This window comes from Peromyscus eremicus, chromosome 19, assembly GCF_949786415.1.
Source record: "Peromyscus eremicus chromosome 19, PerEre_H2_v1, whole genome shotgun sequence".
NCBI classification, from domain to species: Eukaryota; Metazoa; Chordata; class Mammalia; order Rodentia; family Cricetidae; genus Peromyscus; species Peromyscus eremicus.
The window spans coordinates 23,297,722-23,321,966 of record NC_081435.1 but is presented as its reverse complement, the minus strand read 5'-3'; the positions used below and the strand labels follow the sequence as shown (position 1 = coordinate 23,321,966).

Sequence of the window (24,245 nt, the reverse complement as noted above, 5' to 3'; positions counted from 1 at the left end):
CTAATGTTAAGATAACAAACGGCTTTTTACCTATTAGGTAACAAGTGTTTGTTTATGGTTTACCTATTTCCATAAGGATGTGGAAGTGGATATTTGGGAGATGTTATTGCCACAGAGTTTTATGGCAATGAGAATGGGGAAAAGATAACAGAAAGAAAGATAGGTAAGAAAGTATGTAAGAGCAAAGGGCTGAGCTGTTAGGACGCCGGAGCTAAAGGATAAATTAGGAAGAGAAGAACAGTGTCTTCAGTGAGACACAGCAGTCTAGAAAAGAAGAGAGACTTGGAAATGACAGAAAAGGAACTGGACAGACTAGGAAATATGTAGAGATGAGGAAAAAGTCAGGAATTAAGATGTTAGATTGGCAAGCAACAGAAACAACACAAAATAGAATTTCCCCATAGGGAAGGAAGTAAACCATTTCTGGTGACAATCTCTGATTTTATGAAGTTATTACATTTGGTGGGAAGCTGCCTAACTGGAAATTAAAGTAACTAAGGTATTCATCAATTACTTTGAAGACAGAATGTTTTCCCTTCTACACACTAAATACTTTACTGTGTAACTTTTCTTGCTATCTGGCAAACCAACCTCAGGGTCTGGAAGTACCATGGAAATCATCCTCTAGGCTTATGATGCCTGCATTTTCCAAAGAAGACAATGGACTATTGAGATACACTGTACAATAAAGCCGGTTTCTATGAGCTACACAGAAAACCTTTCCTCTAAACTGAGTATGATGATAAAGTGTGTGTGTGTGTGGGGGGTATTATTTCTAAACTTAAAAACTAAGAATGAACTAGTCACCAGGGTTAATTTATTTTCTTGGCAGGATTTGTTAGATTAATTGAACACATTTACTAAGAATATGTTAACTTTTCTAAGAAACAGTTTCTATATTACTGTTTAGCTTAAAGTCTACTTTTGGTAAATAAAGTATCTTAGCTATCCCAAGTTCACAAGAGGAACGAAAGTGGACAGGCTACAATGAAAAGTTGCAGTCTTGATACCTTCATATTAGATGCCTCAGTTTCCAGTTTTGTAAGATGATTGGAATTATCTTCTAGCTCTTGTCGAAGATTTGAGTTCTCCATCTTCAGGGCCTCAACTTGCTTTAACAACTGATCATATGAAGCTGCAGCCATCCTTGGCTACCCTTGGACCTATAAGGTTAAAAAGGATTTTGAAATTCACTACTACAAATGGAGAAGCTGCTTGTTCTGTTTTGAAGACAGAGACCAAGGCAGCAAACTGTCCAGAGGAAGGAACGGTGCCTGTGTGCAGGTTCGGTCCCCACACGACATCACTCAAGTACCAGTGGTTTCCTACGAGGACATAGGGTCTTAGGGGAAGAGAACAGGGTTAAAGCGGAAGGCAGAACCTCGGTCCTATTTCCACAGGTAAGATTTCTATCTGGCAAGAATCGTTCAAGTCCTGTACGTCCAACTTGACAGAACACAACCATCGATAAAGAATTTGTATAAGTAATGTTCTTTAGTCTTGGATTTGTACATGGTTTATAGGTTTCCAGAGCCAGAATAGATAAATGAGACCAGAGTCCATTTATTTAATAAAAGGCTTGTCTTAAACCATCATCCATGGTGAAGTAGTTCTGAAGATTGAAGATTTCACAGAACAGTAGCCATTCACAAATTGTCACGAAGTAAAACATAAAACTGAGACTTTTGATAAGAACAGCCCATTCTATGGCAGAAGTGGTCTATATTCAAATTGAGGCTAAGAGAAAGGGGATGACCTTAGAAGTAAGACTTCAAAGACAGAGGAGAGAACAGGAGAGAAGAAAGAGGGCGGCTGGGTCATAGGAGGTTGTTGGCATGAGCAGATAGAGCGTGATACAAGGGAGAGCAGGACTAGTCAAGACAGACTCAGGAAACCCACATTCTCTTTTTAGAAAATGTCAACTCACTTTGGAATCAAAATTAAGAATAAACAATTCCGAATTACTTAACTCAAAAATATTACATACATTTAAAGATCTTATTATAAAAGCGTCTATGAAAGGAAAGACATCTATTTAGAACAAAGCAGGCTGCCTGCAACATTGGCTACTCATGACAATACTGGAGTTGTACAACTCGAGCACCCTAACAACGAATCAAGGGACTCGGATCTAGACAGTCCTACAAGGCCAGAGTCGCTAGTGAACCTGGGACAACCCAACCATGTCTGAGAAGGGGAAGCCCGGGCTGGAGACCATCAGCGCAAGATTTCCAAGTTACAAAGAGGGAGAACTTGCGTTTGGAAGCATGGGTCTCAGGCGCAGGCACAGTCCTCTATCCGTTAACTTTTGCCCCTTCGTTATTTCAATTTGCACATGGCACTTACCACTTGCCTCAATATGACTATAGGAATGTTGTTAGGAGTCAGTTGTTGTTGTTTTTACTCTTCTGGGGCACCCACCACCCAGCTCGCGCTTGCTCGCTCGCTCGCTCGCTCGCGCTCTCTCTCTCTCTCTCACACACACACACACACACACACACACACACACACACACACACACACACGGAGGCTTATGCTTAATTATGTATGCCCAGTCTTAGTTTGTCTTTATTTCTAGCCAGCTTTCCTTAACTTTAAATTATCCATCTGTCTTTTGCCTCTGGGCTTTTCAGTTCTCTTACTTCTATAAATCTTACTCTTACTCTTACTCCGTGGCTTGTTGTGTAGCTGAGTGGCTAGCCCCTGGAGTCCTCCTCCTTCTCTCCTATTCCTCGATCCCTCTTCCCAACTTTCTCCTTCTATATAGTCTTTCTGCCTACCAGCCCTGCCTATCCTTTCTCCTGCCTTGCTCTTGACTGTTCAGATCTTTATTAGACCATCAGATGTTTCAGACAGGCACATTAACACAACTTCACAGAGTTAAACAAATGCAACATAAACAAAGGTAACACACCTTAAAATAATATTCTACAACAGTCAGTAACAAAATATAGACTAAAAAACAACACTTCTAAGTAAATACATTATAAAAGCACACGTGTATCATAACTTCTTAGCAAGACCTTTTCGCGAAGCCGCCCTTCCCTTACACCAGGGATGAGAGATAAAGAAGTAAACCACTTTCTACAGGACCACGGAGAGCTCTTAAAGACTAAGGAGAAATTCACAGGATTAATCTTTTTTCTGTTTTATATGTGCCAATAATAAGCAGGTCCAGAAATACACAGCACACTGAAATTATCTGACAAGTAGGGATACAAAGCTCTAATAATTAAGCCTTAAAGTAATTTATTTAAAATACAATTACAGGTAATGTTACACTAAAATAACAAAACAAGGGAGAAGGTAATGTGGGGGTGTGCACACCAGTCACAACTACATAACCACAAAAAGAGCAGCTGTGCCCAGCGGGTTCAGATGGGGCTTGATGGCACATTGTTTGAGGACAAGAGTGCAATGCCCACAGAGGCCAGAAGAGGGCATCAGATCCTCAGGCGCTGGAGTTACAGGTGGTTGCCATCCACCCAGTGCTCAGAACACAGGTCCCCTGAAGCGCAGCAAGCACTCTTAATGGCTAAAACCCCCAGATCTGTTTTGAATGGTGGTCTTTCAAGATTTTCATGACCTCTGCTCCCCTAAAGAGCCTCAATCATTGAAGTCCTGCTCTGACACTGTAATAAGGAAAGAATGAGAGGTCTCATGGGGGGGGGGGGGTGGTTACTTTACCTTACAACCCTTCTAGGAGGTTGAAGTGGTCACTCCCTAACCTGCAATTGCTCTATGCAACATTTGTGAACTCACGCATTTACTTTGGGAATACTTTTCATGCAATCATAAGAATTTCACACCAAATAGTGTAACTGGAAGTCATTCAACACTTTTTTATAAAGGACTGGAGGTGATGCTCAGTGGTAGAGTTCTGGCCTAGAATGTGCAGGGTTCAATCCCCAGGACCCACCCAAGCACAGCAAAGAAGCTTATGTGATCACATAATGTCACCATGCCTTGTGAAATGGAGAAACTAAAACAAACAAACAAACACCCCTTACTTTAGTGAGAGCATGCAAACACCTCAACTTAATTTCCTGTATTTAAGATGCCAACTCAGATCTCTGCTCACACCATAAATGAGGTAGGGCAAGAAGAGCAAGCAAAAGGAGGCTATAATCCAGACTTTATCCAAACGCTTACAGAAACCACATGCACTGCAAAAAAAACGAAGCAAGGAATAGAAAGGCAAAAATATGATCAGGATTAAATGTGGAGAATTCATTATCACTCATTTAACTCTGGAACTGCTATTTTTTTAAATAATATAACTGCTTGTATTGTATTCTAAAAAAGATACATCTGCTAATACTTTTATATGGTAATGGAATAAATACCAATGGAAAACGGGCAAATCATAAAAGACCATCTAAAATCATGAGATCATAAAAGACCATTAGTTAAACAAATCTGAGAATGTCAATGAAACAGACAACATACCAGAAAATGTAACTTACCAAACTGACCCCCATAGAGAGATGGGACACTTCTCTACGAAGATCTACAATACGGTGTACACCTACAATCAATCTTAGCACTAGCGAGACGAGACCGGGCAGGAGGATTCACAATGGCAAGGCTGTTATGACCAGTGTGTATCACTGGACATGAATAGATCCGCAGGGAGAAAGGAACTAAGGAGAAGAGGTGTTTTCAATTCCAATAGCCATCCTTGTTGAAAACAATAAAAAGAAAGAGCTCTTCCAGGCCAGGGCTGCAGTTCAGTGTGGCGTGCATGCTTAGCAGGTTCACATGAAGCCCCAGGTTCAACCCCAACACCAGCCAACCACCCAAACACTCCAACTTCTTTAATGTGATTCATATCAGCCCTAAGAGACGTGTCATACTTACACAGAAACATTAGATTACAGCAGTAGTTAACACAAATCAATAAAGGCAATTAGAAGGAAACCCTGGATGAAGTTTTACACAACTGGAATAGTGGAGAATAATATATGACTATACTATAGGACAAACATTACAAGTATTTACACGTTCAAATAGAAGGCAGCCAGAAGGTGAGACAGAAGAAACAAACCCCATTTACAATAACTGCTAATTCATGCTTCCACATATTTATGGATTAAATTTTTTTAAAGATTTATTTGTTTATTATGTATACAGTGTTCTGCCTGCATGCATGTCTGCAGGCCAGAAGAGGGCACCAGATCTCATTACAGATGGCTGTTAGCCACCATGTGGTTGCTGGGAATTGAACTCAGGTCCTCTGGAAGAGCAGCCAGTGCTCTTAGCCACTGAGTTATCTCTCCAGCCCCTGGATTAATTTTTATAGAAGTAATCCATGGGAAAAAATATAATAGATGGATGTTGTAAACTTACACAAGATCTTCAACAAATGAGTTGGCATGCCTGTGTATAAAGATTCAGCATCATAAATATGCTATTTCTCCCTAAATTAACATAAATTTTATAATTCCAATAAAAATTCTACAAAAAAATTCCAAAAATTATTTTGGCTATTTTCTGTAGCTACACATTTGGGGAAAAAAAAAAAACCTAGCAAAAATATAAAATGACAGTGGACCACATATTCACATGAGGCCCAAGCTGTCCTCAAACTCATGATAGTCCAGGCTAGCCTCAAAAGGGCTGGGACTACCACACTGGCTTCCAATGGGATAGTCCATTTCCAATTTTCTTAGTTTTGATAGTTAAAAATAGTAAAAAACTAATTCTCTTTACAGTTTCTATTCTTCTACAAGTCCAAAGTTATTTAAATACAGGGGTGTGTGTGTGTGTGTGTGTGTGTGTGTGTGTGTGTGTGTGTGTGTGTTGTTTTGAGATAGGGTCTCACCACATAGCCCTGGTTGGCCTGGAATTTCACAATCATTTGTTGTAGAATATTATTTTAGGGTATGCTACTTTTGTTTATGCTTTAGAACATCTGTTTAATGATGCAAAGATGTGTTTCATTACATAAAATTCACCTGCGGCCAAGAGAGGGAGTCAGCAACTAGCTGACAGGAAGTGGTAGGGAGGAGCCAGGTGGAGAAGGGTTTTTAAGGAGGGGCGAGGAGAAGCACGGGGGCTTTTTGGAGGAGGAGAGCAAGGAGAGGAGGTGAGCTACTCGCTATTCAGCCTCTCTGAGGAGAACTCACCTCAACCTTTGAATCTTGAGTTCTTTAGAGGGACGGAGATTTAGATAAGTTCTTTTGTAGCTTTGAAAGTCAGTGCCTGATAGAGCAGAATCCCCTCAGGCCGCGCGGCTCTTGAGGCCTAACCACTGCTGGGAGCAGCGGAGTTGCCGTGGCTTAAAAGGCAGCAACAGTTAAATAAATAGACAACAGTGATCCAAGTGCTTCTACCTCCCCGGTGCTGGGATTAAACCTGTGTGCCGCCACAACCAGCCTCAATGTACCTCCCCGGTGCTGGGATTAAACCTGTGTGCCGCCACAACCAGCCTCAATGTACCTCCCCGGTGCTGGGATTAAACCTGTGTGCCGCCACAACCAGCCTCAAAGTTTTTTTTTTTTAAAAGCTGTATTACTGACATATAAATAAATCACTAGAATACAATTTTTAAAACTTGAAGTGAACATACATAGACTGAGTATAAGATAAAGGTAACATCTCCAATACAGGAAAGAAGAGTGTAGTAATGTTAAACAGAGGGACAGCCCCGAGGAGTGGTCTGCTCCTCAAACTACAAACTAGGAAAGCTGCGGAAGGAATGCCTGGGTTTGTGCTAGGGACTGAAGCCTGGGCCTTGTGTGCTCTGCCACTAGACTCCCGGCCCCGGGAACAGTGACTGAAATGCTCGAAAGGCTGGTGGTAGGTGGCCGCTGGAGCTCCCTGACGAGAGGGTATCTGTCTATTAACTAACTTAGAACAGATTCAGTTCTCAGGCTACTTCAGATGGGAGAGTTCTACTCGGTGTAATAGCATTACCACACTGGCATTAAAAATAATGAGGCTGGCGTAGAGACCTAGCTCAGTGGCAAAGTAACCTGCCTAAAACGCACAAGGGCTTGGAGCCAATCCCTACCAATAAAAAAATTAAAATAAAACAACTAAAGACAAAAACTCAAAAAAGAAGGGCATCGGTCACTGTTGTCTTAAATGAAGCAGTGGTTAAATACTTTCTTCTCCCTCCCAGCACCCAAACAGAAAATCCAAATAGTTCACAGGCATCTTCCACCAACATATTAAAGGGGGGAAAAACCACTCCAACCTTACACAAACCCTTCCAAGAACAGAAAAACAGTAAATATTCTTCAATACATCTATAGGAACAATATGATGACCACGGTGTGAAATTCAAAGATTATGTGAACAAAACGACACAGGCTGTTGTTATTCACAAATATTGTTTCAAAAACCCTAGAGCAAATACCAGAACACAGAATGCACAGTAAAGAACCAAACAGAGCTTATTCTGGGAATGTAAATATAGTTTACTAATACCATTTAGTCCATTACAATATTGAGGTTTTGGAAAGATGTGATTACTAAAATAGAAAAAGAAAACCCTCTTGACAAGTCAGTGGTAGAGTCTGGTAACAGTTCTACAATAAACCTGTCTTGCTTCTCAACACTGGACACTGACCTAGAGCCTCGTGCATGTTAGACAAGAGCTCTCCCTCCCAGATCCCAGCTCCTATCTAACTTCAGACAGGGCACACTCTGCAACCCAGGCTGGCCTCGACTGCCAGCAACCCTTGCAGCAATCACAGTGCGAGCCCACGTCACTAAGAGCAGGCTGGGGATGGCTCAGCGGGCACAGTGCTGGCAATGCAGACACGAGGATCTGAGCTGACACCCAATATCAAGTGTTTTGTTTTGTTTCAAAGGCAGCTTTTGCTTGTAATCGCAGCATGGGGGAGGCCGAGACAGGAGCATCCCTGGGACTCACCTGGCCAGCCATCCAGCCTAATCAGGGCAGTGAGAGAGCCTATGACACCTGAAGTTGACTTCTGGCCTGCACCCACATGTGCGCATGCCTCATAGAGGCATTACAGCCTCTTTACAATAAAAATAAACACGTGTCTACCTATTATTGCCAGTTTTTACCACAGCGCAGAGGTCTTAATACGCATTGTAAATCTTATTGACATGATGAATAATGACTGGAAAGAGAAGAAATAAAACAAACAAAAACAACCCTCTTCTTTTAATTTTCCAAGACAGGATTTCTCTGTGTAGCCCTGGTTGTCCTGGAACTCACTCTGTAGACCAGACTGGCCTCGAACTCACAGAGATCTGCCTGCTCTGCCTCCTGAGTGCTGGGATCAAAGGCGTGCACCACCACCGCCTAGCTCCCCTCCCCCACAAAAACTTAAATGTGAAAATATAACCTTGTCAGATTCCAAACTGACATGCGAATCTGAATGAAGGACTTAATTCCAGAAGAATATACCTCACTCACTGCAGCTCTCTCTAGCGACCAATGCAGATCTCTGCACTCTTTCTCCTCCTCGCTAGGCCTCACAGTGACATTCCTCCTTAATGGCCATGTATGCTGTATGCAAGAGTGTGGCTAGCTCTAAGGTGGCCATTACAGTTAAATTATGAGGGGCAGGGTGGCAAACCTTTTTGTGTGTGTGTGGGGGGGGGGGGGGGGAGGCGGAGGACAGGGTCCCACTATGTAGCCTGGCTGGTCTAGACCTCCCTATATAGACCAGGCTGACATCACACTCACTGAGATCCTCCTGCCTCTGCCTCCCAGGTGCTGGGACTAAAGGCGTGCACCACCATGCCAAGCTGCTCATATTTTCTGTAAGGAAAAATAACAAATATTTATAAGCCTTTGTAGGCCAACATGATTCTGTCACACCTTCTGGTCTTTGTAGCATAAAAGTATCCTCAGAACACAAAAATGGGAAGGTATGACTATCTTCAAATAAAGCCAATTTATAAAAACTGGTAGCAGTTTGCAAAACCCTGGCATCTACTCTGATTTTTCAAACATTCAAGGGTGGTCCACATAACTTCAAAGGCTATTAAGAAAATTTGAAAATTAGTATTTACTTTTAGCTAATGAGAGATAATCCATCATGCCAAAAAGAACAGTGAACTATGAAATCTCATCTCAAGGCCCTTGATTTTTTTTTTTTTTAAATCACTTCATTTCCTTATTGTTTAAGCTGCTTCTTATGCTTTTGAGGTTGTAAGTTCACATTTTCAAATACTTAACTATCATGTAGGTATCCTAGGAGACAGAAGATTCCCAATACTAGTTAGGAATAAAGCATGAATGAGTGGTGTTTACTTCAGGAATGAAAGACTGGTCAATATTATAGAGACTTGTAGTTGACTACTTCAACTACTATCAGAGAAGGCTTGAACCAGAAATTCCATTTTTGTATTCATTCATATAGAATTGTATCTCAAATGAGTATAGTGATTTTCTATGTAGGAAATCAATTACATTCATAATATTAAATCATTTATTTTTCACTGAACAGAAATGTAAAGTTATAACCCAACTGTATTTTATTTCTATTAATTTGGGAGACTTAAATTTCTATGACACTAAATCATACTGTCTCTCAGGACTCTTCATTCAGTCCCTAAGTAACATTTCCTAGATTCCTCCCAAGAAAGGACAGATGCTTTTCATGGCGATTTGTTTTCTTTTCCCAATTCGAGGTTCTATGAATATCACCACTCACACCAAATCACACGTCCTTTACACAGCTAATCTTTACAGATTATCAATACTACGAATTTTAAGTTCTTCTAGTAGATCTACTCACATACAATTGTATGAACTGTGAGCAAAGAAAGACACATTCTGTCTTGTTTCCCAATATTTACATCTCGTTTCTTTTTTGTTATATTAGCTTGAAACTACAAAATGCTGTATAAATGATCTTGTTCCTGATTATTATTATTATTATTTTGGTTTTTCGAGACAGGGTTTCTCTGTGTAGCTTTGCGCCTTTCCTGGATCTCACTTTGTAGACCAGGCTGGCCTCGAACTCACAGAGATCCGCCTGGCTCTGCCTCCCGAGTGCTGGGACTAAAGGCGTGTGCCACTACCGCCCGGCATTTGTTCCTGATTTTAACAGGAATGGTTTACTAATTCAGCATTTAAATTTCTTACTCTTAGATTTCCTAATATTTAAGCATATTTAGAGACTTTTCTTCCACATAAAAGTTTTATAAGGAGGAGCTAAATGTTTTTTTCTCTCTGAAATTGTATGTTTTTCTAATGTTGGGCCATCCTCCATTCCTGAAATAAATCCCACTTGTTCATGCTTTATTCTTTTTTCAGTATTTCAGTGTCTTTTTAATGAAAACCTCCCCCCCCCCGTGTGTGTGTGTGTGTGTGTGTGTGTGTGTGTCTGTGTGTGCGCGCGCGTGCACACTGTATCCAGCCCAGCACTAGCTATGTAAACCAGGCTGGCCTTGAAATCAGACGTCTTCCTGAGTGCTGGGATTAAAGGCGTGAATATTTATTTCCTTTTATTAACATATTTCTGATATTGGTTTCCTTACTAACAGAACTGTTAAGGGCACCAACTTTTCTTTGACCACAGCCCTGATAATGGTTTATGAGTCTGAGTATATTAGTGTCCGCTTTATTTGCAGAAAACTCATGATCCCCTCTTCCACTAGACTGGTGGCTCTCAATCTTCTCAATACTGCAGCCCTTTAATACAGCTCCTCATGTTGTGGTGACCCCCAACCATAAAATTATTTCTGTTCCTACTTCCTAACTGTAATTTTGCTACTGTTATGAATTGTAATGTGAATACCTGTGCTTTCCGATGGTCTTAGGCGGCCCTGGGAAAGGGCTGTTTGATCTCCAGGTTGAGAACTGCTCATCTAGGTGACATTTCAAAGGACTTTCTCATCTGTGAGGTGTGATGGGAGGGCTCCATCCTTTCATAGCACTGTCACTGATACACTGCCTATGAGACCGGCTGGAGACTATGGAAACTACTAGGATTAATTTTTTTAAGGTTTGATTGGTACTCAGGAACATGACTAATTTTCATAAATATTTATCAAAACAATTTTAAGAGCATATAAAATTCTCAAAATTCTATACTTTGTTTCCTAGCTATGACATATTATTATTTAACTCCTCTACACATGCCCTAACTTTTATTTTGTGTCTGATATGTGAAATCCAGATAGTATAAGCCATATTCTGTAAATGTGCTAAATCCATTATCTCCTTTGATTCTTACAACTACCTATGAAGTAGGTAGTGTGCTTCTTGTAGAGTTAAGGAAAATGGGATGTCTAAATGGCAAGTAACTTCCAAGAACTCCGACCAAAGGGCTAGGTCAGGAGCCAGACCCATGCTGGTGTTGAATACTCACTTTCTTACAGAGCAAGCAAGGCTCTAACCTGGAAACAGCTTCCAAACTTACCTTCTATTAGGTTCCAACATTACTCTCCCCCTCAATATAAGTCTCTTCAATATTTGCTGCATATGTACTTTTGTAGTGTATGCATGTGTGTGCACATGTGGGCATGTGTTGTGTGTTTTAACTTCTTTTTGAATGTCACATTGTTTTATCTTCTGCTTTGTTTAGACATTTTATTCTTTTAGGTCCAGATCAGTTGCTTTACACAAAGCCCTGCTGACACCTCTAATCAACAATGCATATTCCTGCTGAAGGAGCAGTAACTATGCTATACCTTGGCCTGTTGTGTTCTATTTTACTCTGATGTGTTTTATCTCCCCAGCTAAGGCACACACATCTTTAGGAGAGGTCTGTATGTAATGTGCAGTTTCTGTAATCCCCAAAATGTCCCCAGTAATAGTCACATACAGCATAAATGCATGAGAAAAAGAACAGAAACTATATACACTATCAATTACAGGAACAAACAAACAGAAAACAAGACAAATTCAGAGAAAAATGAAAGATAACCTCCCATTAAAGAATAGGAGAATGGATTCCTCTCTCTGTCTACATAATGGGATCAACAAATACTGAGAATTTCTTATCCATATACTACCACGCCAGTATAAGGGGGTATTAATGGTAGAAGAAACTTTTTTCCTATTGAAAGTACTCAGCCCTAGAAGGGTTCTCCCCTTCCACTTTGAGCTGATAGTGCCAATCGTGTTAGAATGGAAAGCCAAGCTCCCACCAATGCGATGAGATGCAGTCTCCACATAAATCAGGGATAAAACACAGCTGCCACTTTTCATTTTTAGAGTATGTTGGCTAGCAGGGTTTTGGTTTTGGCACCTACCCTTTTTGCCAAAAGAGGAATCACCCTGCAGACTCTCCCTCCTTTGTTTGAGTGTTCTGATCTGCATGTCCAACAATGGGTTTGAGTGTGTTTGAGTCACAGGCACCTACAGACAGGGGTTCTGCATCAGCAATAAAGCTAAAATACTATATTACGGTGGGACCTAAATCGACTGGTGGAATTCAAGGCCATGTGAGTAGATGTAGACAGAGACCTAGCAGGACTACCACGTGATACAGGAAAGTGAGATTGCTGCAAGCCAGTGAACGCTAGCAAGCATCAAAAACTAAGAAAGAGATAGGAGCTTCTTCCGTGAAGTTCAGAAAGAAGTCCTCTTGCCAACAACACACCGGTGCTGGGCTTCCAGCCTCCGGCATAGTAAAACCAGAGATTTCTACTGTTCTAAACTACCAGCAGTTTGTGGCACTTTGTGACATCAGCTCCAGTAAAAACAATGAAGTGGTAAAGAAGAGCTAATCCCTTCCTTGTTGTGAAGTCACTGGAGGAGGGCCGGCTACTCCTGGAAAAGGATAAACAAGATCACTACACCAGCCCATCGGGCCTGTGGGCCATCTTCTATTCTCCTGGCTCACAACTCTGTACACCGCTTCATCCACCAGCCCACTGCAGACGTCAACACAAACACGAGAGGACAGAATTCTAGGACAGGAAGGGAAGGAATAGGCCTGGTGGGATGAAGATATTCCAAAGGGATACTTGTGTCTTTCAATTTGACTACCATCTATCGAAACAGGGGACCCGCAAACAAACAGACAATTTCCCAAGAATCTCATGCTGGGAGAAGGAAAAGGCCTCAGCCAGGGCGGAACTTGTCTCCTGGAGAGAGGTTCACACAGTTGTAAGAACCTTCCAGATTACGTCACAGGATGAAACTGAAGTCCAGACAAAGACCCATCATCCTGGTGGTGCTGGTCACACATCTTGATCTGGACTGATTAGATGTGCATATCCTTGGTCCTCTCTTTTAACCTTAATCTCACTATAGGACAGAGAAGATGGATTGGGGCACGTGCACCTATGTGTGTGTGTGCGTGTGCGTGTGAGTGTGTGTGTGTGTGTGTGTGTGTGTGTGTGTGTGTGTGTGTCACTCTATCTCTGTCTCTCTTCCCAATGTGGCCACACTGAATCAATCTTCTGCTTCCCATTTTTAATCTGGCTCTTTCAATTAGCTTTAATCACTGAGAATGGGTGACCAGATCTGCCTTGGGACACAGGCTGTAACCCCCAAGTTTAATAACAGGAATACTATGATCAAAGTTCAGAAGTTGAAAAAGCAAGACATATATAGGGGAACACATGATTATCTAATATAGATAAATACAGTATGGAAGAACCAAGGAGACCGGGGAGGGAGAGAGAGAAACACCACTGTGGCTTGTGATTAGATTGAGTAAGGAGGCTGGCGTTGACTGGAGAGTCCACAAAAGGTGTTACAACAAGTAAAGGTATAAAGAGTGACTTCATTTCTCAGTTTCCATGATAGCCTATGTCCTAAGTAGCTAATATACAGATAAACATTTAACTGATAATAAAGCCAGTATTCTAAAAATAGATAGTGGAAAACCTATTTCAATGCTTTCCAATTATACCTTAAATGACAATCTTAGTCTCGTCTCAACAGTAATACTTATTCACAAAAGAATTATTTTCAAAATGCTTCAGAAAGGGAAAAAAACAACTGTGTTAGTATACCTATGGCAAACAAAATAATGGCCCCAGAAAGCTGTCTGTGTTCCAACCTCTCAAACCCATAAATGCATTCCTTTACTTGGCTAAAGGGACTTTGCTGGTGTGATCTGTCAAGCCTGGAAAGCAAATTTTCCTGAATGATGTGGGCAGAACCAATACTACCATACATGTTCTTAGGAGGAAGAAAAGGATTGATGAGAAAAGACACGTGACAGCAGAAGCCAAGTGTCAGATTCAAGGGAAATTAATTAGGCTGCTGACAGTGACGGTGAAGAAAGGGAATGAAGGGGGCACTAGAAGTTAGAAAAAAGGGCCAAGAAACAAACCCTTCCCGACAGCCTTTAGGAAATGCAGTGTTTCTGAAGTGTTTCTTCACTTCGGGCCAGTGAAAACCATTTCGACTTCTGACCTCCAAGAATGGGCAACAGTGAATTTGTGTTTGAAATCCTGAAGTGGGCTGGCGCTCTAGCGCAGTTGGCAGAGTGCTCGTCTAGCACTGTGCTGCACAAAGCCCTGGGTTTGGTCCCAGCACCACCTATAATCCTAGCAGTAGAAGTAGAAGATCAGTAATAGTACCTCAAGGCCATCCTCAGCTACATATGGAGTTCAAGGTTAACCTGGACTATTCAAGACCCTCTCCAACACCAACCCACTCCACCCACTAAGTTTGTTTTAACTTTTTACAACAGTAACAGGAAGTAATGCCAATATGGTGACCACTTCTCTCAGGGCTAAGTTCCAGTGACATCTTCTTGGTCCGTGCAACGACCTTCATATGTTTATACAAATTCTCTGACCCTAACTCATCTTTTTTTGTAGGTTAGACTTAGCAGCTCTCACTAAATAAGGGTAAGACTGTTGTGGGGTAATCTTTTTGTACACTGTGAAGATGTGTCTTTGCCAAGGTCCCTCTGATTGGCTTAATAAAGAGCTGAATGGCCAATAGCTGGGCAGGAGAGGATAGGCAGGACTTCTGGGGAGAGACAGGAAGAGGAGATGAATCTAGGTGTGAGGAGCCACCAGTGAGATGAACAAGCTAGCCATGCAGTACAGAGGAGAAGTAGCCGAGTCACAGCATACATGAATATAAACAGATTAAGTAATAAGAGCTAGTGGAAAAAAGCCTAAGCTAAGGCCAAGTTCTCATAATTAGTAAGTCTCTGCAGGCTGGCGGGCCAAGACAGTCCGACTACCCAAGACAACAGAAATGATGGTGTACAGGTTCGGAGACCAGGCCATAAATGGCTTCCTTGTTTCCTCTTTCTCTGCACTGTTCACTGAGGGAAAGTCAGCTGCCATGTCACGAAGACATTTAAGCAGCTCCATGGAGGTCCACAAAATAAGTGACTGAGACTGTTTGCCAGTAGCCATTGGGAGACTGAGGCTATGTGAATGGGCCATCTTGGAAGTAGCAGTTCTAGTCAAGACCTAGTAACTTCAAGATGACCAAAATCTTAATTGCAACTTCCTGAGAAAACAGAGTTTTCTCACACAAACAAGATGCTCTTGAATTCCTGCTTCATAGAAACTCTGAAACAATAAATGCTGACAATTTAAGCCACAATGTCATTTCAAACCATTAAGTTTTGGTGTGATTTGTTATATAGTAACACATAACTAAGACAATCAGTGAGCAGTCATGAACAAATACACATCATTGCAGAGTTTGGTAAGTAGAATCCAGAAAAAGAAAACCTGAAGCTTCCATGGGAGTAATAACGAATAGTATGGAATACTAAACAGCTCTGTTAGAACCACAAATTCAATGGACAGAAAGTCAAATGGACAGGTCTTAGAAACAGCAGTGAGTTCAAACATTTGGGCAGCACACAAAGGAAGCGAAACAGCGGCAACAGTTCTCAGCACACATGTGATCACAGCATTACTAAGACAAAATGGAGCATACTCTGAGAGATGGATGAATAAACAAAATGTAGTATGCATGTAACAGAGTTACTTAGCCTTCAAAAAGAAAGAAACTAAAATACATGGTATAACTTAAATGATTCATGAAGCCATTATGATAAATGAATTAAGCCAGTTACAAAAGGATAAGTGTATGAATCTTTTTATATGAAATTCCTACAACAGTCAAATTTATAGACGTAATAAAGTAGTATGCTGATTGCTAGGTGTCAAGGAGAAAGAGAAATGGGGCTTTTATATTCTCAAAGTTTCCACAAGGAAAGATGAAAAAGTCCTGGGGATGATGGTGGTTATAGATTCACAATGAATTCAACACCATAGAACTGTACACTTGAAAATGTTTATGGCCCAGCAGCAGAGGCTCATGTAGTGTGAAGTCTGTGAGGTTCAATCTCCAGCAATGCAAAAACAAGACACACACCCTGAAGGAAGAAAGGGAGGAGGAGGTGGAAACAGAGGAGAAAGCTCCCCCTACATAACACACTACCTGTACCAAACAACGGGGGCGCTCTTCCTTGTCTAAAAACAAGACTAAATATGTAACTGGCTGCTAGAACTAAATGATAAAGAAACCATTCCACTCAACCTTCAAGATATTCAAAAACTATCTGTGATTTCAGACAGGTCTTAAAACAGGGTACAGTACCTCAAAGAACAATCCATTCCTTTCCTGCAAATCAGAAAATATTTCAGATTCTATAAACCTTTAAAAAGGTGCCCAGACCTAGCCAAAGCAATCAAATCTCACAGTTTATTCTAAGCCTCCTGAAGGTCAGTTCCCAGGTTTTCTCTGGCTCTTCAGCACCTTTCTGAGGTTTGGCATGTGGCTGGTACTTTAACAAATATGTACTGAGTCCATTTCCTCAAGTGTTCCTGTCTTTCTAAACCAATGCTATCACATTTCTGCTTGTGTAGACGGGTTCCACGTGGACTCCTCCTCACAATAGGAGAGTGAGATTAGAATTGTAAAGTGTTTAGACATGTGAAAGTGCAGTATCAGTTATAGTATGTGAAATCAGTAAAAAAAAACAGTAACAAAATCTACATTGTAATTCATCCAAATAAAATCATGAATAGCTTTGATTTAGTTCACAAAATATACTTTTGAATATTTATGAATTTCTAAATAGGTCACATAATTCTGGCTATAGCAATTAACAATAAATAATTTTAAAGACCTTTTACAAAAGCTCAGTGAAATATTGAATGTTATACTGTAAAAGGAGTAATCTTTTCTTAATTTAGTCTTCTATTTCTTATTTAACTTGGAAATATTGCAATCTAATACTGTAGAAATGTTTATAACATTAATAAAAATATATACTAATTAACCGGACTACCAAGATTGTTCAGTGGGTAAAGGCGCTTGCCATCAAGCCTGACTGCCGAGTTTGATCCCTGGAACCCACATGAGCTCCTTGGCAACATGCATGCAAGCTCAAGTGTGTGCATGCACACACACACACACACACACACACACACATTGAGCAAATAAATACATGTATTTAAGTTATGAAATCTTTTGTAAAGCATTCTTATAGTTAAAAACTGGCCAGGCAGTGGTGGCGCACGCCTTTAGTCCCAGCACTGGGGAGGCAGAGGCAGGCAGATCTCTGTGAGTTCGAGGCCAGCCTTGTCTACAGAGCTAGTTCCAGGGCAGCCAGAGCTACACAGAGAAACCTTGTCTTGAAAAACAAAAAACGAAAACAACAACAACAAAAGAAGTAAAATAAAAGACAAGCTCTTATCCTTACACAATAGATGACCTTGAATAATGTCACACACCTGAATAAGAGAACTGTGAAACATGTAAGATGAAAATAATGCTACATTCACTAGTTGATTAAATGAGAACACATCTATAAAAATGAGAAAGCTATAAACTCGAGAACCGAGATAATGTTAGCTATTAAATTTCACTTGTCAGTTCAATGTGACATCTTTAATCCTAGGTATGGTTTCTATCAGATTTAAAAGCTATCCCAAGCACTTTTAATCCTGATATCCACAACTGCATAAAATTAAAACATTAAAAATATTAAGGAATAAAGTTAGGCCTGGCATTCTGATGTAGTCTTATAATCCCAGCATTTGGAAGGCTGAGGCAGGAGGATCCTAAGTTGGAAGCCAGCCTGGACTACACACTGAGACTGTCTTAAAATAACAACAACAAAACAAAACAAAAAAAGAATAAAACCGCTCTAATTTGTCAATGAAAATTTTGCATAGTATTATTTACTCGGGTATAGTTCTTTATTATTTTGAAAAATACTGAGACAAAATTGGAGATTCTCTTAAGACAACTACATAAACAACTTAAAGGGGCTGTCTTGTAGGGACACTGACCCTGGAGGACTTCGCAAAGCCACTGATAGTCTAGTTCAGAGCCAGGAAGTGCAGGAGGTTGCCAGAGACATGCACAGAACAAGGGAAAGACTCAATCTGAAGACTGGACACTTTCAGACATCTAAGTCAATTAAGACACTTTTTATGAGAGCTTATCTTGTGAATACTCACTAGATAAGAGATATATCTAAAATATTTATTTGTAGATTTTATTAAACTACATTTAAAAGTGTCAAAAGAAAAACAGGAATTTACTTAAAAATATAGGTCTTATCAGGCCTATAAAAAATTTATTGTTTGCAATTTTTCACAAAGTAATTTACATTCTAAAGTGATTTACTCTCGAATGATCTAATGAATGGCATAAAAGCTGGACTGACAAAGGGACGATCCAGTTCCATACATAATATATGAAGATTTCCTACAGGACTTATGTTAAATCAAAGCATCTGACAGCTCTTGTGATATAAAATCAAAGTGTTTGACTCACTCCACTGTCAACACACTCATAATCTGATAGTCCTCCTACTTTAAAAAGGCGAACTATGCATTTTCTCCTGTTTGGGTGTCGTTATGAGCTGGCGTCTTGTAACGGAGTGCTAGTGAGCACTTCTCCATCTGCTCAGGGTGCTTACTCTCTGCAGTTGTCTACGGCAGAGCCCTGCTGCAGTCACCACAGAAACCACCACCACTGCATTCTGCAGCTAACAAAGACACTGGTCTCTCTGCCACCCCGTTCTCAGCGAGTTCACCTACACGTTGTAGGAAAGCAGGCACGTTACTACTCAGCAGTATTTCGCCAGTCAAGATCACTTGGTCTTCGCAGTACTACAGTCTTTTCTTCCTCCCATCCTCGGCAGCCCTTTCCACTAGATCCCACATCAGCCATCAGCTGCAGCTTTGTATGCCCACTCTTGGCTACCACGGCCTGTGTCCTTGTGGCCAAGGAGGAAAAGCAGCCTTTCAAAGGGCTAGGGCTTCGCTGCTCGCCATGAATATGCTCCATTCTTTGTTGCCCTCTACTCGTTTCCTTAGATACTGTTATTCTACTCCACTGTCAACAGGCATTATAAAAAACAAAACCGCTTTCTCCAGTCTCCCCTTACCACTTCTACCCTCCCCCTTTCTTCCTCTTCTGTCAAAATCCCAGGATCAGAAGCACAGGAAATCCATCTCCTGTGCTGCAGTGGGGGGTGGGGGAGAGGAGTGGGACGACGCCCCTGCCTCCTAGGCTTGGCATGTGGCGGCAGACCCTGTGCCAAGGAAAGGTCACCGGTTTAAGGCAGTCCATGGGAAAAACCACCTCCTCCCTCTCCCCTGCAGCAAGCCGGCCGTCGCAGCTCCAGCACCTACCCCATTTTCGAGCCCGGCAGCACCTCCATTCTGTCTCCAGTGACACCCCGGCAGGCTGCGCCAATACAGCCACATGTCGGTCACGTGTGCCTGCGCCCAGCCAATCCGCAGGCTCCTGGCTGGAATGGGGAGCGCCCTGGTCAGCATCCAGGGGATTACACAGCTGCTTCACGCTTCTGACCCGCTTCACAGCAGGGGAGAGACCCACCCCACCACCCCGCACCGCACCACTAGCCTGACACCAAGCCTCCTAGGCGGCCTCACACCCCTACCTCGGCAACCCGGGGAGCTGATGTTAGCTGACACTCAAAACCAGGAGGACCGCAGAGTGGAAAGCCCCACACAGGATGCGGGATGCTGACGGTGGGAGGGGCAGCAGAGAAACAGAATTCTAGCCAGGGATTTACGATGAATAGTCTGACATTACAAATCATTAACTTGTTGGTAAATCAACTCTAATTACGATTGTATTTAGGACAGTTACCAGAAAAGCCACGATGACAGAACACAGTGACTTGTGTCTGACCTCAGTGTTCCGGCCTGGGTTAAATGTTTTTGTCCTCCCACTCCTTAACTAGTCACTTGACCTCTCAGTGATTAAATTTCTTCTATAGACCGAGAGCAAGCATAAAATAGGAGGAGTTAGTATATGCAGGGTGTGTTTAAAGCACTCCCAGGCAAACAGTACACGTGGTTAATTACTACTGACCCTATTGCAGTCTACATTTCATTTACTGATTTATGAGTTAGAATGGCAAGATTAACATTAAGTTCTAGTTTAAATGTCTCATTTAAGCTCTGGTTTAAAAGAGGAAAATTTTTCAAAAAAGTATTTCTGAGACGAGATTCATGCATCCCAGGCTGGTTTCACATATAAGAGAGCAGAGGATGACCTTGAACTTCTGCCTCCACAAGTGTTAGAATTAAGGCTATACCACCTCCCACTGTTTATGCAGGGCTACATCCCTTTCTAGCCCTTAGCTACTTAAGTTTTAAAAATAAGCTAAAATGTAAAGTTCTATATTTACTATTGTACTTTTTGTATTTTTTTCAAACAGAATGACAAGAAGCTACGAAGTGGCATTTGCGGCAATTCCACTTTATAAAGCATTATACAGAGAAGACAGGCACTGGAAGGGGTGACACTGCTGTTACACACTCCAACTGCCTGTTCACATCCCCTGGAACTCCAGCTCCAGGGGAATCCCTCTCCTGACTCTCAACCAGCAATGCGCTCACGTGAACCACACACAAATACAGTAAAAGTGAAGTCTGAAAAAGAGTAACACACAACAACAGGGTTATTCTTTTGAAGGGGAGATTATGGGAGGGATTTCTGGTTTCCTTGCTTTGAGTCGTTTTCCTCTATTAGTCTCTATAAAGACCCAATATGCTATATATATTTGTTGCATGAATGTCAGGTCTTCCACACTGACCACATAATAACTGTAATTAGAATTATACACTAAACTCTTAAACATATTTAGAAAAAAATCCTCATAATGAACAAAGGAAATGTGAATCAATCTGACTCTATCCTAAACATCTTTCATGAACAGTTTGACTGTACAAAGCCTTTTAAGATCTTATTACTGGAAGTGTATCACTCAGTCTGTAGGACTCATTATACAGTCATCCTCTATGACAAATTCAGAATTTCTCATACAGAATTGACCTTCCAGAAAGAAAAATTACTTTGTAAAATAAAGAATGTATTTTTAAAGCTCCTCAGAACACCTCCCTAACAGTTTAAGAAACAATTAAGCTGTTACTCTGGACTCAGGCTGTGAGTTAAGAGTAACTTAAGCTATCACTTTAAGAAGCCAATTGGTAGTCAAAACTTGTCTAAGATTTTACTACATGTACTAACACTGAAATTAGTCAGGGATTCAGTGACAAGGGGGTGGTAGAGAATGACCCCAAGGCCTCCTGACACACAGCCTAAGTTTCAAAGAAAGCTATGACCATTCCATGTTCATGAACCACTATAGTTCAAGTATAAAAAGCCCAGAGACTTTTTATAGACATCATGCTGCCAACTGGATTATTCAATAAAACTCAATTATCCAAAAAAGAAAGCCTTTAAGCCAGCTTCCTCAAGACTGAATTTTATCTAAAAATATTTTACTATTTTAAAACTCTAATTAAAAACCTAACCAATCATGATACAATTTGCTAAGTGTGGACACAATGCCGATCAGTGAGTTACTACCAGGCTGCACACATGTAGGAATAAAGCTCCTGTCATCTAGTCAATGTTGTGATCTGCATTACATATATATGAACTAACGCTAGCACTGGGGGCTAGGGAGATGGTGCGCGGTTAAGATCACGCGCTGCTCTATCCTAAGGGCTGGGCTCCCTTCCGGGACCCTTGTTGGGCAGCTCATAGACACTTTCAACTACAACGTTTCAAGGAATGAGACACCTTCCGGGTTCCACAGACATCCCTACGTACACTTGTGCATGCACTCCCACAAAACACATGGGGTAATACAAAATTAATAAGGGTAACTCTGATTCAAAATATAACACTTCAGTTAAATTATTTTCAGTTAAATCTTATATTGAGTCTGTTTTAAGATTTCTTCTTTCAGAAATACTTTTAATTTTAAATATCTGTTCATTTTTACCAGTTTGTTTTTAGTAAACAGCTTCATTTGTGTTAAATAGAAATGCATAATTTGTCATTGAAAAATTTGAACCTTAAAAAAATATTATGACCAAGCCAGTCAATGGTGGTGCATGCCTTTAATCCCAGCAGGCAAGAGGCAGAGGCAGATGGATTTCTGAGTTCTAGGCCAGCCTGGTCTACAGAGTTAGTTCCAGGATGGCCAGGGCTACACAAAGAAACCATGTCTTGAAAAAAAAAAAAAAAAAAAGACCAAATTAAGGTTAACGGGATTATTAATGTCTTCAACTGTATGTTCTGTATTTTATATATTCATTAAACCTAACATAAGACTCACAGTTTAGAGGTTAGAGAGATGGCTCAGTTGTTAAAGAATGCTTTTCTAGAAGACCCAAGTTCAGTTCCCATATAAGGAGGCTCACAATGTCTCTAACTCCAGCTCTGATCTCTTGTCCTCTTCTGGCCTCAAAAGACACCCATTCATATCTCACACACACACACACACACACACACACACACACACACATCTTTTTAAAAACTGAAAATTTCAAGAACTGACAAGGATATTAACAAAAATATTTAAGTTTAGTGAAGTGAGTTAAAAGTAGTGCTCCTTTTGACAGCCTTAGTTGACTCTTAATTTTACTGTGAACTTCAACTGTCTCCTTACTGAAGAATTCAAACAGAACACATTTCTGCCTCTAAAGAGATGCAATTCCAGGGTATATAATGCCCTTTTCCAGCCTCTGGCAGGCACCAATCATGCACATGGTACACAGACATGCAAGGAGGTAAAAATACCCATGCACATAAAATAAAAAATTTTTGAAAAAAATAAAAAGAGGAACGGATATAGTTCAATGATAGCGCTTATTCCTAGGTTCAATCCTAGTTTCACCACAACCAGAATGAGACAAATAAATAAAAGAAAAATATTTATATTATAAAAAGTATTCAGCATTATTTATATTACTAAAATGTTAAAAAAAAAAAAAAACTCATGACTGCTAACAATAGGTTAGTTAACTGAACTTCTGGACCTCTCCAAGATGATTTGAATATTGTAGAAGATAACATAATTACATAATTCATGTGGTATTATAAAAATACAGAACATTGGGCCGGGCGGTAGTGGCGTACCACGCCTTTAATCCCAGCACTCGGGAGGCAGAGCCAGGCGGATCTCTGTGAGTTCGAGGCCAGCCTGGGCTACCAAGTGAGTTCCACGAAAGGTGCAAAGCTACACAGAGAAACCCTGTCTCGGAAAAAAAAAAAAATACAGAACATTATATATTTTATACACAATACCAACTAACTTTGGGGGGCAGGAACTGGGACTGAACCAAGGCCTTGTGTATTCATACAATGTATCACTGAGCTACAACCCAGGTGCTGCATTTTCTCTTAACATTAAAAAAACAAAACAATTTTAAGCGGGCAGTGGTGATGCACCCCTGTAGTCCCAGCACTCAGGAGGCAGAGGCAGGCGGATCTCTGTGAGTTCGAGGCCATCCTAGTCTACAGAGAGAGAGCCAGAACAGCGAGGGCTACACAGAGAAACTCTGTCTCAAAAACAACAACAACAAAAACCAAACAAATCCAAAGCCACCTGGGAAAAGGCAACAAAACTCCAGGTAGAGCTGGGGCGATGGCTCCACAGGTGGAGCACCCCACTGCACAATCACCAGGACCTGGTGTGGATGGCCAACACCCACACGAGAAAGCTGAGCTCAGGCCCGAAACCCCAGTGTGGGAAGGAGACGGGCGCAGCTCCGGGGCTTGCTTGGCTGGGCCAATCTAGCTGACTTGGCAGTTCCAGGTTCAGGGAGACCCCACGTCAAAAACAAAAACATAAAAAAGGTAGTGGGTGGGGTGGAGGGAGGAAGGAAAGACAGGCTTGACCTCTGGCCTCCACATGCACCCCACCACAGTACCCTCCCCACACACATACACACAAACTAAACCAAGGTTCTATCTCACTCTAGCCAGAACAGCACCAAATCAACAAATGCTAGTGAAGAGTGGGATGCAATGGACACCACACAAAGCTTACACACTGCAGGTCAGACTGTACAGTCACCACAGGAAC

At 41.2% G+C, this 24,245-nt stretch overlaps 1 protein-coding gene across 2 annotated transcripts in view; it reads right to left on the bottom strand.

Annotated features, from left to right (window-relative positions):
- Positions 1-24,245, bottom strand: part of Apc (APC regulator of WNT signaling pathway) — a 101,842-nt gene that overhangs the window by 57,011 nt on the left and 20,586 nt on the right. For both annotated transcript variants that reach the window (XM_059246524.1, XM_059246525.1), the window contains exon 2: positions 1,011-1,163. In XM_059246524.1, coding sequence (XP_059102507.1) covers positions 1,011-1,145 — 135 coding nt within the window. In that variant the 5' untranslated portion in view covers positions 1,146-1,163. The remainder of the gene's footprint in view (positions 1-1,010; positions 1,164-24,245) is intronic.